Consider the following 16879-nt stretch of genomic DNA (forward strand, 5'->3'; position numbering starts at 1 on the left):
TCAATAGTAGACATACTCCTTGAGTTCATTTTAGATTCTAGGTCATGGGTCTGAAGAAGCTCATAGAAAAATTTTGAGGGGCAGGCCCAGTGGCGTAGTGGTTACGTTCACACACCCTGCTTCAGTGGCCCAGGGTTCTTGAGTTCAGATCCCGGGCATGGACCTGCACACCCCTCATCAAGCCATGCTGTGGCAGCATCCCACACATATAGAGGAAGATGGGCACAGATGTTAGGTCAGGGCCAATCTTCCTCAGCAAAAAGAGGAAGATTAGCAAGAGATGTTAGCTCAGGGCCAATCCTCCTCACAAAATAAATGAATGAATAAATAAATAAATAAATAGAAAAATTTTGAAATTAGAGAGATGGAAAGAGAGGTGTGTGTGTGTGTGTTGGAGGTTCTTGGAAGGCAGCTTACTAGCTGGCTCAGCCATTATCCCCCAGCAGATTGTGCCTAAGGAGACTTATTTAGAGGTCTTGCTCAGAACGTGATGTCTCCCAGTCCCCGTCACTAGTGTTTTATTGACATCTTTGTGTGTTCACCTCAATGTGCCTGCAGGCGTGTCTTTCGAGGCCTGCTATTTCTGCCGCTGCCGCTCCTTGGGCCCATGTGAGTCTTCAGCCCCTGGCAGAGCTTGCTGTGGGCTCTCAGGCGGCGTGGGGTAACTGGGGCCATGGGTAAGAAAGCAGAGCTTCTCCTGAATTGGGAGGCATCATTGTTGTGTGTGAAGGGAACGCGAGGATATCAGACAAACCCACACTGAAATAGAAGTATAATAACACATTCCAAAGTCAGAGTTACATGATCCCTGGCAGGGAGGACAATTGGAAATCAGCACCGCCTTGTCACAGAGGTGTGGGTTCTGATGTGTTCCCACGGTCTCTAATCTTTGGTTCCATGACAGAAAGTTATGGTCACGTCCCTAAGTGCTGTCAGACCAGGGCCAATATACTTTGTGCTTTCACCTGATGGCAGCAGGGCCCCAGGAGGTGGGACCCTCACCCTGGCGTCTCGGTGTCTTACTTGGACACCAATAAGTTTGAGCTGGAGCGTGTGTTGGCTCCAGACCAAAGATCTAAAGTTCAAGTGGCCTTAAAGGCCATGGGCCACCATTGGGAGATTCCCGAGGACTTACAGCTGATGAAGTTAAAGTCATTTACTTGAGCCTGTGATGGACTGAGGCTAACCGGAGAACAATACCAACAAGAACAGTGTGAAGATTTTGTTTAACCACAGGGAGAATAACTCCTTTATTTTTCCAGAATATATGATAGGAGAAGGAGCTGCCAAAGCCTGAAGTGGTCCAGTTGATTCTAGAAAACAGATGATGTGCCCTTAGTATAAAGCCTGGGGCCGTGGAGAGAGCCCTGGCTTGACCTGGGGGCCCCAGCCAAGTGGTGGCCTTGGACAAGTGAAACAGCTGCAACAGGAGGATTTGGGCCAGCTCACCTCCAGGCTCCATCTCACTAACGTCTGATGATTCTGTAACTTCAAAATAGTCAGTTCAGATGACTTGGAAGCTTCATTCCAATGGGCTTGCCAAGGGTTGCCCGTGTTCTCCATCTTTGATCACTGGATCTCAGCAGACCTGGTGTGGACATGGCCTAGAGAGTGATCATTTGGCAGGAGGTGTACCTGAGCCAAGAGGCATGGAGTGTCTGATGAGTGAGAAGCTCTCCCGGCAGTAGAATGCAGACCCCCACCTCCGAGGAGAAGAGGGAGACAGGAAGAAAGGCAGCTCATGTTATGGAGCCCCACCCACTGGGCACCACACCTAGTGCTTTAGATCCGTGATGCCTCCATGCACTCAGCAGATATTTGTATAATCCCTGCTCTGCACTGGGCACTGGGGACTTGGCGAAGAACAAGGCAGTTCGCCCCTGCCCTCATGGAGCTTGCATTCTATGGGGAGAAAAAGGATGACACACGCTTGGTGATTTAGTGACCTTGAAAATGCTATGAGACCCAATGACAAGGGATCTGGCCTAGACTGGGGATGTGGGCAGAGGGCTAGATGAAGAGGGAAAAAGAACATTCCAGGCAAAAGGGACAGTGTGAAAGTGCCAAGGTGTGAAGTCATCTGGCCCCTGGGAGGAACAGAAAGAGGCCAGTGTGGTGAGAGAGCAGAAAGTAGAAGGGACAAGTCTTTGGAGTTGAACTTGGGGAGAGTGGAAGGGGCCAAGTCATAGCAAACTTCACAGTCTGTGGTTAGGATTTGATTTATAGCTTAGGAGAGGAGGGGGACCATGTATAGGTTTTAAGTAGGGCAATGATGTGATCCGATGTGCATTTTTAAAAAGATTGCTATGGGGGGCTGGCCCCGTGGCCGAGTGGTTAAGTCCGCGCGCTCCGCTGCAGGCGGCCCAGTGTTTCGTTAGTTCGAATCCTGGGCGCGGACATGGCCCTGCTCGTCAAACCACGCTGAGGCAGCGTCCCACATGCCACAACTAGAAGGACCCACAACGAAGAATATACAACTATGTACCGGGGGGCTTTGGGGAGAAAAAGGAAAAAATAAAATCTTTAAAAAAAAAAAAAAGAGATTGCTATGGCCACAGCGGGGAAGACAGACGAAAGGCGCAAGAGAGGAGCGAGGAGACGAGCGGGAGGCAGGGAAGGTGGAGAAGAGCAGCATTATCACGGCTCTTTTTCAGATGAATTCACTAGCTCAAAAGACACGTTAATGAAAGTGAAAACACGAGCCACTCACCAGGAGATATTCACAATATATATGCTGGCAAATGATTATCACTGAGAACAGAGAGAAACTATATGTGTTCTTTATATGTAAGATGAAAAGCACAAACAACCTAATAGAAAAAAATGAGCATGCAACATGAACTAGCATTTTGAGAAGAGGGAATACACAACCATCTGAGGAAATGTACGTGTAATTTGGGATCAGGGAAATGCAAACCAAGACCATAGTAAGATATAAGTTTCTCCCCAGATGATTAGAAAACATTTGTGAGTCTGCCCGCACCCAGTGCTGGAGAAGACGAGGATTTGCAGGATCCTCACATGTTGCAGTAACTTTGAAAACCCCTTTGGCAGTATTTCCTAAAATCCACATACCCTAAAACTCATCCAGTTACCCTCCTGAGTCAGTATCCTAGAGGCACTTGCGCTTGTCCACCAGGGACATGAGCAAGAATGTTCAGAGCTAGTGTCCCCATGGCTGAAGCCCGGCACCAAGCCAGACGCCCACCAGCAGGAGAGTGAGTGAATAAACTATGGTGTAGTCAAGACAGTGGAATAGTGTACAGCAGCATAATATTAAGTTTTTAAAGAACCCAAAACACCAAGTCGCAAACACTATCTGTAATGTGATACCCTTCTCATGAAGTTTTCAGGAATACATAGAGGTGCAGTAGACTATATAAAAAGGCAAGCACGGGAGTGATGACTGTGAAATTCAGGTGGTAGTTCCCTTGATGGGAGGAGGTTGGGGGGAGGGGGAACCCACAGGTTAGATACAGGTGGTTGTCAAGGCCCCAGCTCCCACGTGCGGGGGCTCGTTCACAACCCAAGGGCTGATTACAGAATTAAAGCTAATTAATTAAACAAATAAAAAAGGGCCGTGTATTGACCAATGAAGAGAATGTGTCACACGCTAAGGATTATGATTAATTTAATTCTGTCCATCTGGGGTCCTTAAAAGAAAGGAAGGAAGGGAGGGAGGAAGGAAGGGAGGGGAGGGAAAAGGTGGGAAGGGGAGGGGAGGGGAGGAAGGAAGGAAGAGGTACAATAACCATAGTTACCCGCCTGTCCGGGTAATCATTTTGCATATTATGGTTTAAGGGCTTTGTCTAAAATGCCAGTGTCCCCAGTCCCCATTCTACTTCCACTCCCAAAAATGAAAATAGCCCTTCCTTCTCTCACAAAGGATATGTGGCTCTATTTGACCAAATCTTCAAAATACCATGTCCCTCAGGAAAAATATATTGTTAATAGTAGCACTAAAACACAACTGCCCCTCCCCTGGCCAAAATCGATTTGAACTAATACGTCTGTGTCTTAAGAGGGTGATGAGATTGTGCCAGTAGGGGCGATGACAACAAAGAACGACATATTTGAGTCCAGTAACTCCACCAGTGACTCCGAGCTGCAAGTGAAGGAGCCGACTGGGGAGGTTTCCGGTTTCAAGAAGATAACGTGTCCCACTTAGATCTCTCCCAGCAGATCACAGTGCTGGATCCCTTGCCTGTCCATGAAACTTAACCACCCTCCAGTTTTGAAACCCCAGTCTGCACCTCTGGGGAAGGACAGAGGCAGCGAAGACAATAGTCTTCATTTTTTGCTTTCAGTAAAATGGAGGAAGTGTGACCGGAGGAGGATCCGTTCAGCTGAGACGTACCAAGCAAGTGCCGGTGGTTCCAAATGCACACCTCACAAGCAGCTCACAGCTCAAGATCTGGGGTCCAGTCCTCATTCGGACTCAAGAGGCCAACTGACCTCGGGCAGTGGCTTGCCCTCTGGGCCTCAGCTTGAGCCTCTGTATCAGGGGTCTGCAAACTACGGCCCATGGGCCATTTTGTCAATAAAGTTTTATTAGAACACAGCCACACTGGTATCACCTGTGGCTGCTTTTGTGCTACATCAGCAGAGCTGAGGAGTTGCAACAGACTGTGTGGCCCACAAAGGCTAATACGTGCTCTCTGGTCCTTGACAGGAAGTCTGCCAACTCCTGATCTATATTGTGAGGGCATTAGCTGGATTGTTATTTCCCAAAGTGGGAGTGCTGACACCTCAGGGGTACACAGCTGAAAAATGGGAAGAATGATAGTCCTTTCTGTGCGGAATTAATGTAAGGATTAAATATGTGTAAGGATTCAGGGCAGGGTACATGGTGCAAATTAGCACAATTTCTATTTCTATTATTATTATACAATAGATTTCTTTTAGATGTAGGAAAAACTACCAGAACTTTTATGTCTATTTATTTTTTAATCTAAAAGAAATTAAGCTTTGCTGACATCTACTATATTAGTACTTACATTCATATATATACTTGATATGTAAGTTAATTTTTCATAATTTACTACTAATAGTAGCTAACTGCGTTGAACATTTATGATGTGTCAGTGAGTGTTCCGAGAGTTTTACAGGAATTAATATGTTTCATCATAACAACTCTATAATAGGAAGGTGCTATTAGCCCCATTTTAGAGATGAAGAAACTGAGGCACAGAGAGATTATGTAACTTGCTGAAAGTCACAGAGCTAATGAGTGGCGGATCTGAGTTTGAACTCAAGGGAACCAGCTTCTGAGTCCCTCTATACGTTCTCACATATACATACTTATATTGACTAGATGTGCTGAAAACCATTTTTCTTTAATCCATGGGGGTATATGATCAGTTAGGTGAGGATGGTCTCAAAGATGCTGTCCAGGACTGGCATTCTGCATTAGCCACCTGCCTGGGCAGACATCGGTTTCTGTGAGACTTTGGATTTGCGAAGACTGACAGCTCCTCCCAGCTCCTGACGTGTCCTCTTCCCCCCACAGCCCACCCCGAGAGAGCTGCCCTGCTGTTCGTGTCCAGTGTCTGCGTCGGGCTGGTGCTCACATTGTGTGCCTTGGTCATCAGAGTGTCCTGTACCAAGGACTTCCAGGAGCTGCAGCTGGCGAGGGAGCACCTGATGCCAGGAAGTGACAAGGCTGAGGAGGACAGTGAGGATGAAGAAGGGGAGGAGGACTCCTCTGACTCCGATTTTCCAGGGGAACTGTCGGGGTTTTGTAGGACTTCGTATCCCGTCTACAGTTCCGTAGAGGCTGCAGAGCTAGCAGAAAGGATTGAGCGCAGGGAGCAAATCATCCAGGAAATATGGATGAACAGTGGTTTGGACACTTCACTCCCCAGAAACATGGGCCAGTTCTACTGAAAACCCGCTGCATCTCGATGCGACCACACTTTCTGAAGAGGGAAGGATCCAAAATGCTCCTTCGGTCCTGTTTCACTCGTACCTTCTATGAAGGAGAAGTTGTCGTGTCATTCAATACTGGTGAAGCCAGAAAGCTATCAAAGGGACATTTCAAACTGTTTACACATTTCAAAATAAATGAGGAGGGAAGAAGTCTTCGTTTTCTGTATTTATTTAAATTCATGTCTATGTGTTAACAGAATTAGAGTTTACATTTATTGAGCACTTAACAATGCCAGGCACTGTCCTAGCTGCTTTTCATGTATTAAGTAATTTAATCCTCACAACAACCTCAGGAGATAGTGCCATTATCCCTATTTTACAGCTGCATAAACAGAAGATCCTTCCACATCCATGAAAGAATTATACTAATATTCACGACAGCAAGCATGAGTTCAGTCAATGCATGTTCACTGATGGTAGATTTTAATCCCTAACATAATTTGTTTAGAGCAAGAGTTGGCAAAACTTTTCTTAAAGGGAAAGAATGAATATTCTAGGCGTTGCAGGTCATGTAGTCTCTGCCACAGCTACTCATCTCTGCCATTTGTAGCTCAAAACGAGCCATAGCTAATACGTAATGAGTAAACATGGCTGTGTCTCAATAAAGCTTTATTTATGGACACTGCAATTTGAATGTAAGTTTCACAGGTCATAAAGTCTTCTCTTTTTTTTGTATCAACTATTTTTTAATGTAAAAGCCATTCTTAGCTCATGAGCTGTACAAAAACAGGCAGCAGGCTGGATTCGGCCTGCCACCTGATTTTGTAAATAAAGTATGGTCTGCAAAGCCTAAAATATTTACACTCTTGCTCTTTAGAGAAAATGTTAGCCAAGTCCTGGTTTAGAGTTTAAAATCGCAGCACTTCTAGTGGTACAAGCGATCAACCAGATTACCCAGCTGTCCTGTGGGCAAGGACCCAGTGGAGTTACCCTTCAAATCATTGCAAAAAATGCATCCTACCGTATTGGGGAGGAGGGCCCGGTGAGGGAGCAGAGGAAAGAGGCGTTCAGGAAACTGAGATTCCTGACGGGAGAGCTGGTGATGAGTTCCTTTAGAAGGCTCCCCCTGGTGACAGGAGGCTTAGAGTATAATAATGATGGTGTAATGGCGATCTTATATGCCCACTACGAACGAGCTCTCCCTGCCTTATCTTACTTCGTCATCACATCAATACTACAAGCAGGTGTGTGGAGATGAGGCAATGGAAGGCTGACAGGCTAAGTCTTGGGGCCCAGGTCACATGAGAGAAAGGGCTGGAGCTGACTTAGTCGTGGGGAAATCAAGAAATACTAGCTGTTCCTTCAGAAACCTGAGCAATGACTGATATGGGAGAAGGCATTTCTCTGTCAGTCCCCCAGATCCCAAGGGTGAAGGGCCCATCAGAGGGATGCAGAGAATGGTGGGTGTGAATTGGGGGGCCTCTCCCTCAGCAACCAGCCCAGTCGCCCGGATAGGGAGGGGTCTGCAGTCTTGTTTGTTTTTTAAATTCAGTTTGTCTTAGTTCATTCAAGGTGCTAGAGCAGAAATACCACAGATTAGATGGCTGATAAACAACAGAAACTTATTTCTCACAGTTCTGGAGGCTGAGAAGTCCGAGACCAAGGTGCCAGCAGATTCGGTGTCTGGTCAGAGCTGGCTTCCTGGTTCACAGAAGACCTTCTGGCTGAGTCCTCACATGTCAGGAGGGGCAGGAAGTTCTCCGAAGCCTCTTGTATAAAGGCCCTAATCCCATTTGTGAGGGCTCCACCCTCATGACCTAATCACCTCCCAAAGGCCCCACCCCCAAATGCCATTGCATTGGGCATTAGGGTGTAACATGTGAGTTTTGGGAGGATACAAACATTTAGCCTACAGCAGAGCTGAAATTCACATGAAGTCAAATTAGCCGTGTTAAAGCACACTACTCAGTGGCCTTTAGTACATTCACATTCACAATACTGTGCAACCACCATCTCTATCGAGTTGCACAACATTGTCAGCCCCTGAAAATAAACCCCCTACCCATTAAGCGGTCACTCCCCACGCCTCCCTCCCTCCAGCCCCTGGCAACCACCGATCTGCTTTCTATATGGATTTGCCTATTCTGGAAAGTTCATCTAAATGGAATCACACAACATATAGTCTTCTGTGTCCTGCTTCTTTCACTTATCATGATGTCTTCAAGGTTCGTCCACATGGTAGCATGTACCAGTATTTCATTCCTTTCTATGGGTGAATGATATTCCATTGTATGAATATACCGCATTCTGTTCATTCATGCATCTGTTGGTGGACATCTGGGTTGTCTCCACTTTTGGCTATTGTGAATAGCGCTGCTGTAAACACTTGTGTATTTTAACAGCAGTGAAACTTCACACAAAGCAGCAACCACAGACAGAGTTGGTGAGAAAGTCCATAGTTTCCATTCAACAGAGGGAAGGGGGAATCAGGGAAGGTGAGTCAGAGTGACATCCCCTCTTTCACCGCCCGCTTCTGCCAGTTTCAAAATGACCTTCCCTTACTCTGACCCCCTAGAAGGTGGGAGTGGGGGACGGGTCAGGAGAGATGTCATACACACAGTCCGAGTTGGTTTGGGCAGAGGCTGAAATTCTCTGGACATCCAGGTACCTGAGTCCTCCATACTGTGGGGTACTGGGAGACGTCGATGGGGTTGGGGAGGACGCGTTTTAAAGCTGTCGTTAGAGATAAATCTTTTCTAGGTCACAGCAGAGGAAGAAGTGAACATGTGGCTCCATCGTTTAACTTTTTCATGAGGAGTTTGTTCTCATTGAAGAGAATCCTTGTCCTTTCATTCCCTGAGCCCAGCAAGGAACCCTTTGGTCTTGTCCCAGCTCCCAGAGCAGCCTCTCCCCATTGTCTCCACTTCCAATTCCCAAGCTGTGTGTCTCCTTGGCTCCGCGAACACAAATACCGTCCGTCTGATGACCGTCTTCTTGGGGCTGAATAGAACGTGGCAGCTGAAGGGTTTTCCCTTATCTGAATCTCCCCTCCACCCCCCACTCAGGTGCACACCCCTCCCAGGACCCCCAAGGAGGCAGCTGGAGGGCAGCCCTACCAAGTCAGGGCTCAGTCTTTGGCCGGAGCAAAGGCAGTGAGTTGTTTATTTGCATTTTCTGAGCCCGAAAGAAGAATGCCACGTTCTTCTCATGGACAGAGCCTGAGGGCCCTGCTGAGAGTGTGTTTGGATGGGCATGAAGCCCAGGAGGAAAAGGACCGGACCAGATTTGCATGAAGAGTTGCCGATGGAGCATGGGGCTCGAGGAAACTCCCGGGTGGCAGTGCACCCAGGGAGCGCGGGGCACACATGGGCTGCTGTTACTCAGCTTTGTGCATCTCTGGGTGGCAGTCAGCCCACTGTTTCCGAGCTGTGGGGTCCCAGAAGTCCTGTGAAAAGAGGCCAGCTCTCCGTGGAAGTTTGCACATGTCGCTACCTCAGTAACTTGCTGCTAACTTTCAAGACGTGAGCCGCGTGCTGTAAAGTTCAGCCCTTCTGGATCCCCCAAGCTCGTGAGCCGGGCTGCTGGTGTTTTGGAGAAATGGAACACTTGCTGCCGCTTTGGGGAGAAACAAGGTACACCCAGGGCCCAAGCAAGCCCTGGGAAGGCCCAGGAGCAGTCCCAGCGTTGACCCCACAGATGGGCAGGCAGTGCACGATGCTGTGCCCATCCAGATCCCTGGACCAGGGCACGCGCCCACCCCAGCTGCAGTGAGGGGAGGCTGAGAACTGCCTACAGGTGGCCTCTTCTGCAGAGAGTTGCCGTCGCACCATTTTGTCTTAGTCCATTTGGGCTGCCGTAACAAAATGCCACAGGCTGGGTAGCCTATAGACAATAGGAATTTATTTCATACAGTTCTGGAGGCTGCAAGTCCAAGCTCAGGGGCCAGCGTGGTGGGTGAGGGCCCTTTCCTGGTTCATAGCCGGGACCTTCTCCCTGTGCCCTCACACGGTGGAAGGGACAAGGGAGCTTGCTGTGGTCTCTTTCATAACGGCCCGAATCCCATTCATGAATGTTCCGCCCTCATAACCAATTCACCCCCCAAAGGCCCCACCTCCTAATACCATCCCCTTTTGGGGTAGGGATTTCAACATATGAATTGGGGTTCGGGGCACCCAAACATTCAGACCATAGCAATTTTTTTACAACCATTTCTTCTGAGAGCACTCTTTCAATCAATCTCTCATGCAAGAATCTCCATCTTGGGAAACTGACCTATAACATCCAACATGAGGGGTCTGTGGACCTGGAGGTACGTGCTGGTCCCGGTCTTCCCACAGTGCTGGCACAGTGTCACTTGCAGCCTCAGTGGGAGCCAGACGGAAGGAGCGCTGCGGACCCTCCCCACAAGCAAATGGTGTCAGGGAAGCCAGCCATGCACACACCCGGCATCTCATGAGTCTTGGGCCAGGGTGCCCCCAAGCCTGCCGCAACCCTTCTCCAGGGGTCCCTGGCTACCACTTCTTGTTCCCAAGTTACCTGGGGCACCAAGGCCAGGTGCTGAGTCCTCCCTGGCAGGTGGGAGAGCTGCCTGAGTGCTCTCATCCACTTTCCCCAGGGCTGGTCCCACTCCTGGAAGCCCACATTGTCTAGTGGGGACTTCCTGGAAAGCACCCCACTCTCTGCCCCCACCTTAGACCTTGGAAGGCTGATAACAGCCAGACTGGACATGGGTCTGCCCAGCCCTAGACTCGGGGTTTTCTTCCCACTGAGCTGCGTCTACTCTGACTTGGTTCTAGGTTGGTCTCAGGATGACCCATCTGTGCCCCAGTTTCCTCCTCTGTAAGATGGGCATAATACTAATATCTCCCTCCTAGTGGTGTTGAGAGTGGCTGTGCTTCACACATAACAACCGTAAATGTCAGCTTTCATCATTCATTATTTCTTCCTCCTGAAGGGCAGCATCCAGCAGGCCCAAGGCTGCACCATTTATACTGTGCTTATGGCATCTAATGGAACTCAAGGGCAAAATCAGAATGAGCTGCTGAGAGAGGGCACAAGGCAGCCCCCCAGGCCTGCTAGGGAGAGGAGTTTGTAGAAGAGGAGTGACTTTGCAGAGCTCAGAGGAAAGTGTCAAGGCCTGACCTTCCTTGAATTCTTCAGCCAAGTGCATAGTGAAATCTCCCACACATGGATTTAAAAGGCCATGCCCAGTTTTGGCAAGGTAGTTATAAACCCGGAACTATGGTCATTTGGTTTTCAGAAGCCCATTGTAAGCCTGACCACCAGTGCAGAGCTGGCCAAACTCCATCCCAAGACTGATGGTAGCCTCGGAGACTAAATCCTAAATAAACACTCCAACAAGATGCCCTGTCGACTGGAAGCCATACCGAGCTATAGCTGAAAGTGAGGCAAGAAAGAGCCATGATAACCATTAACCACATAAGGAGAATTCAGGAAGCTGGCCAGTAATCCGAGATCACCCCATTCTTTTTAGGAATATCAAATCAACGGGCACCTCCTCTGTGGGGTGCAGCGCCAGGCTCCCCGGAGGATGAATGAGATGATATCCAGTCACAGATGTTGACGACCTGTGGCCACGTTGTCCAGTTCGGAGCCACTAGCCACTCGTGGTTATCTAAGTTTAAATTTAAATCAATAAAATTTAAAAGTCGGCTCCTCAGTTGCAATAGTCACATTCTAAGTGCTCAGTAGCCACATGGCCAGGGGCTACTGTCGTGGACAGTGAGGATCGTTCTGGGGACAATGCTGAGCTTGTGTATTAAATCAGACACAGAGACATGAGCCCAACTCGCTGTCATGAAATGGAGCAGGTATGTCCCTGGACCTCACCAACGAAGGGTGTAATCAGATGAGAATCCCAGATGTAGGAATGTGGGACCCCAGCACCACCTACTCCCGCCTCTGCTCACCTTCCTGGGGATGCCCCTGTGTGTCCCTAGTCATCCAGCCCCGAGGCCACTGTCTTCCTGGTGTGCCTTGGTGCTCAGGCCCACAGCCAAAATACAGCCTAACCTTTGTGGGCTCTGACCCACCGCAGAACCGTGGCCTGAGGAGTCCTGTCACCTCCCCCGCCCTGGCCGCACACAGCCCATGGCTCCTTTTTGCTCCGCAGCACGCATCCAGGCTGATCATCCTGCAGCAGCTGCTGCCGCCAGCACTACTGCGGGCACCACTGCTGCTGTTAATTCCCCTTCCTTTGTCCCTTGAGAAGAGTGGCTACCTAGAAGAGCCGGGCCCCTTCCTCCTGACCCAGCAGGCTAACGGCATCCCCAGGATCGGTCCAGAGAAACCTCGGGCCAGGTCTCCCCACTTCCCAGGCAGCACTGGCTGGGCCCGCCATGAATACTCCTCTTCCTCTCCCTTCAGTACCTTCCATCTCTTCACTGAACCCAAGAGCAAGTTCAGCAGAGGCCCTTTTCTTGATCCTTCGGAGGTTTTAGCTTTACAAGACAGAGAGTAAGAGTGACAGTAAATGGTCAAACCAAGTGGCCCTGGGAACACAGAGAGATGCTCCCACCTAGTGGGCTGGGGGAGGTTTGTTGGAGAGAGCGCTCAACATGGTCCTTGGGGAAGGTGGGGAAAGGCAGCAGCAGCAACAGGCCAGGAGGTGGGAACAAGAATGGCAAGTCTGGGAATGAGGAACAGCCAGAGTGAGGGGGTGCCATGGGAAATAAGGCTAACAGGGTGCAGGACACCAGGTGATGAGCCTGTATTCCAGGCTCCGGGACTTGTCTCACATCCTGACTATAAGGATGGCATCACCCACTTTGGGCAGCATCTGTCCATCTCCCAGAAGCAAAAGGGACTCAGAGCAGGTAAGGGACTCACCTGTCCAGCCCACCCACAGCCCGTAACAGGCTGGGCCTGGCCTGAAACCTAGGTTGTCTGATTCTTGGAATAGTAATTGCTCCTGATTTTAAGGTTGCTGATCACTATCCAGTTAGTCTTACTATCTTGGAAATGACCAAATTACATCTTAAATCTGTTGGAGAAATTAAAATCAACGCTCTTAGGAAGCTATTCTGGTGACTGACTCACGAGGGTGCTTTAAGATGCAATTAACATTGCCAATGCAAAATGTTTATCGAGAGCCTGACACATTATTTCTAGCAGATCCCTTTTAGGAAAGATTCCCAATCTTTACTTGAAGATTGCTCACAGCCTAATTGCGTTTCTTTCCGATTGATCCAACAGAAAATCCAATTGGGAATTTATCTCAAGGTGAAATGCCGCCTTCCTGCTTTTAGGCGAACTGCCGGGGATATGTGAGCTCAGACTACAGGACTCGGCCAAACAAAGAGAGGAAGGCTGGTCACTTCCCATTGGGGGGACATAGTAATTCCATGTACTTTCTCTGTTCCAATGCATGACTCCTGGATTGAGTCCTTTCAAGAAAAGAAAAATAGACCTTGTCATTTCCTATTGTTTCAAAGACAGAATTCAGCCTGGGAAAGATGAAGGCAGGAGGAAGAGTGGTGTTGAGATGAGTAAACACCATTCTGACCCGGAAAACGCTCCATTCGTTTCCAAGGAAGGGAGGGAGCTGCGGGGAGAGGCATGTGTAAAATCATGACGTTACCTCCTTAAAAGAGAGAAAGGAAAACGTTTTGAACTCGCTAACAATGAACTAGCAGGAGGATGTGTTACTAATCTACGAAGAATTTGCAAAGGCAGTGAGTCGCCTCCCACTCCGAGCTGCCGAACTTCCTTCCGAAGAACTTGACCTCTGATTGTAAAGGCACCGGACCCTGGGACAGGAGGTGTGTGTGGTCAGCGGGAGGGGAATCACGCCAACAGCCAGGCTCACCTCCGCCCAGCTTTCTGTTAACTCCATCTTTTCTGTGTCGCTCATTTCATGCACGTGGAAAACTTCTTTTCTTGTTGAAGATGACTTGGGAAGAACTCTGGCTGTTCTGGAAGATGCAATGTACTGTGTTTTTAAATGAAGTCGATCTGTATGTACCGACTGAAAAAGTCTTGAAGTCATATTATTAGATGAAAAGTGCAAATTGGAAAATAATGCATAGATTATGATACCGCTTATGTAAAAGACAAACTAAAACTGTATGTTTCTGTGTGCGTATAGAAATCTGCAGGTCTGCTCCTAACGTTTGCAGGGTCTGAGACCAGAAGTGGAGACTCTTACGTAGCACACAGCCAAATATCGAAATGTTATACATTGAGCCCCCCAAAACTACATAAAACATGTTCTCTCTCCTCCCTTGACAAATATACCTTTATAGTGACCTTGAAGACCAGGTTCAAAGCTAGAATTCTCAGACTCCTCAGGATGTCTTTCCAAGATGTGGCTGCACATATTGGGGAGGGGGTTGGGGGAGGGGCCTCAGTCTCTGGCCCCTGGCCCACCTTTCTCTTTCCACTCCACCTCTGTCCCTCCCTGTGAGGGGCCTCACATTCATACATATGGTGTGGACAACATGATCTGTGTGTCCCACCATCCCCCCAAACAGCCACCACTCCTTTGACATAGCCTGGGACCAAGGATGTCACATCAGCTTCAAGGGCAGTCTCTGGGAGATTGCCATGCTGGCCCTGGAACTGATGCTGTGTCCTGGATAGCTGAGCAATTACCTTCACTGTACAGGATCAAAATTTTTTTTTTTTTTTTTGCAGGGAAAGATTCACCCTGAGCTAACATCTGTGGTCAGTCTTCCTCTTTTTTTTTCTTCCCCGAAGCCCCAGTGCATGGTTGTATATCCTGGTTGTAAGTTCTTCTAGTTCTTCCATGTGAGCCGCTGCCACAGCATGGCAACTGACAGGTGGGTGGTTGTGGTTCCACAACCAGGAAATGAGCCCCGGCTGCTGAAGTGGTAGGCTCTGAACTTTAACCTCTAGGCCGTCAGGGCTGACTCTCAAAACAATTACTTTTTTTTGTTTGTTTTTTCTTGCCTAGGAAGATTCGCCCCCAAGCTAACGTCTGTTGCCAATCGTCCTCTTTCTGCTTGAGGAAGATTCACCCTGAGCTAACATCTGTGCCAATCTTCCTCTAGTTTGTATGTGGGTCACCACCACAGCATGGCCACCAATGAGTGGTGTAGGTCCATGCCCGGGAACTAAACCAGGGCTGCCAAAGCAGAGTGCACCCAGCTTAACCACTAGGCCATCAGGGCTGGCTCTCAAAACAATTTTGTAAATCTTTGTCATAAACCTATTGACTACACTTTCCCCAAAGAGGGAGGATAAGTGGAACCAGAAGCAAAATCCAACACAGAGCTCAATCCGGTGCTACAGTCAAAGCGCCTCAAAGACTGCCGGTGTAGAAGCATAGCCCCAAGTTCATTCTGCCTTCATCACTCATTAGCTATTGACTTTGGGTGATTTCTTAACCTCACTGGCCCTCAGTTTCCCCAACTGTAAAACGGACACAAAGATAGCACATACCTCTTAGGGTCACAGGGATGTATCAGTAATTTAGTAATGAGGAGCTGCTGAAATTCAACATGACACGGGGAAGAAAGTGGATTTTCAAAGACACACAAAGTAAAGGATGTGGTCAAAGACAAAAGGAATAGGAAATTAACAGGAACTTTTTAAACAAAGAGGTTTCTCACCAATAGAAAGATCACAGAGGGATCTCTGGGCTGAGACATTTTAAACGTCCTTCTTTCTTTAAGCGTTCCTGGAGACCCTATCCATGTCAGCCCCTCTATGGTTTCCTCTGGGAATCTCCCATTCAGCATGGCCACACAATTTCCTACCAGTCTTTGAGGCCCATCTCAGACACTGCTGCTCCATGAACCTTTCCAGATTCCTCCAACTAGGGTATGACACATGCTTCCTTCAAATTCTGACATTATTTTCTTTCTACCTCTCTTGGGTCATTAGCCAGGCACAAGCTAGCCTCTTGGACTTCAAAGAATAAGACATATTCCCTCCCCTCAGGGGGTTCACAATCAAGCAAGAGGTGGTAGACAGGTACAATATAGACTTTGAAAAACATGCGATGGAAAAGTAATAGCAATGTTGGTAACTTTTGTTGTGTGTCAGGTGCTGACTCTGTGCTCAGCGTGACACAATGTTATTCACCAGTGAAGCCATCTAGTCTTGGGCTTTTCTTTGTGGAATTTTTAAGTTACTAATTCAATCTTTTTACTTGTTATAAGTCTATCAGATTTTATATTTCTTTTTGAGTCAGTTTCAGTAGTTTGTGTCTTTCTAAGAGTTTATTTCATCTAAGTTATCTAGTTTGTTAGCAGACAGTGTATTCCCTTATAATTCTTTCTTAGTTCTGTGAGATCTGTAGTGATGTCCCCTCTTTATTCTTGACTCCAGTAATTTGAGTCTCCTCTCTCTCTCTCTCTCTGGTTGATCTAGCTAAAAGTTTGTCAATTTTGCTGTTCTTTTCAAAGAACCAACTTTTGGTTTCGTTCACTTTCTCTATTGTCTTTCTATTCTCTATTTCATTTATTTCCACTTAAATTGTTATTATTTGCCTTTTCCTGATTGCTTTGGGCTTAGTTTGCTCTTCTTTTCCTAGATTCCTAAGGTGGTAGGTTAGGTTATTTATTTGAGATCTTTCTTTCTAAATACAGGCATCTATAATTATAAATGTCCCCCTAAGCACCACCCTAGCAGCATCTCCTAAGTTTGGTATGCTGGCTTTATTTTCATGCATCTCAACGTATTTTCTAATCTTCCTTGTTCTTTCTTCTTTGAACTATTGGCTATTTAAGAATTGTTTAATTTCCACTTATCTGTGGATTTCCCAAAATCCTTTCTGTTGTTAATTTCTAATTGAATTCCACTGTAGTCAGAGAGCATATTTTGTATGATTTCAATCCTTGTACATCTATTGAGACTTGTTTTATATCATACAAATGGTCTATTATGGAGAATGTTCCATGTGCACTTGGGAAAAGTGTGTGTTATGTTGTTCTTGGGTATAGTATTCTATAGATGTCTAAGTCTAGTTGATTTAGAGTGTTTTTCAAGTCTCCTACCACCATGTTGGGTTTACCTAGTTATTCTA

General features: G+C 47.6%; 1 protein-coding gene across 6 annotated transcripts in view; it reads left to right on the top strand.

Annotated features, from left to right (window-relative positions):
• LOC124231474 (protein eva-1 homolog C) overlaps nucleotides 1–16879 on the top strand; it is a 115232-nt gene that overhangs the window by 75842 nt on the left and 22511 nt on the right. For 4 of the 6 annotated variants that reach the window (XM_046648275.1, XM_046648278.1, XM_046648274.1 and 1 more), the window contains one exon: nucleotides 5510–6070. The exons of the other annotated variants lie outside the window; for them this stretch is intronic. In XM_046648275.1, the coding sequence (XP_046504231.1) occupies nucleotides 5510–5886 (377 nt within the window). In that variant the 3' untranslated portion in view covers nucleotides 5887–6070. Of the gene's footprint in view, nucleotides 1–5509; nucleotides 6071–16879 lie in introns of those variants that run through there. 6 annotated transcript variants of the gene reach the window in all.

This window comes from Equus quagga, chromosome 21, assembly GCF_021613505.1.
Source record: "Equus quagga isolate Etosha38 chromosome 21, UCLA_HA_Equagga_1.0, whole genome shotgun sequence".
NCBI lineage: Eukaryota > Metazoa > Chordata > Mammalia > Perissodactyla > Equidae > Equus > Equus quagga.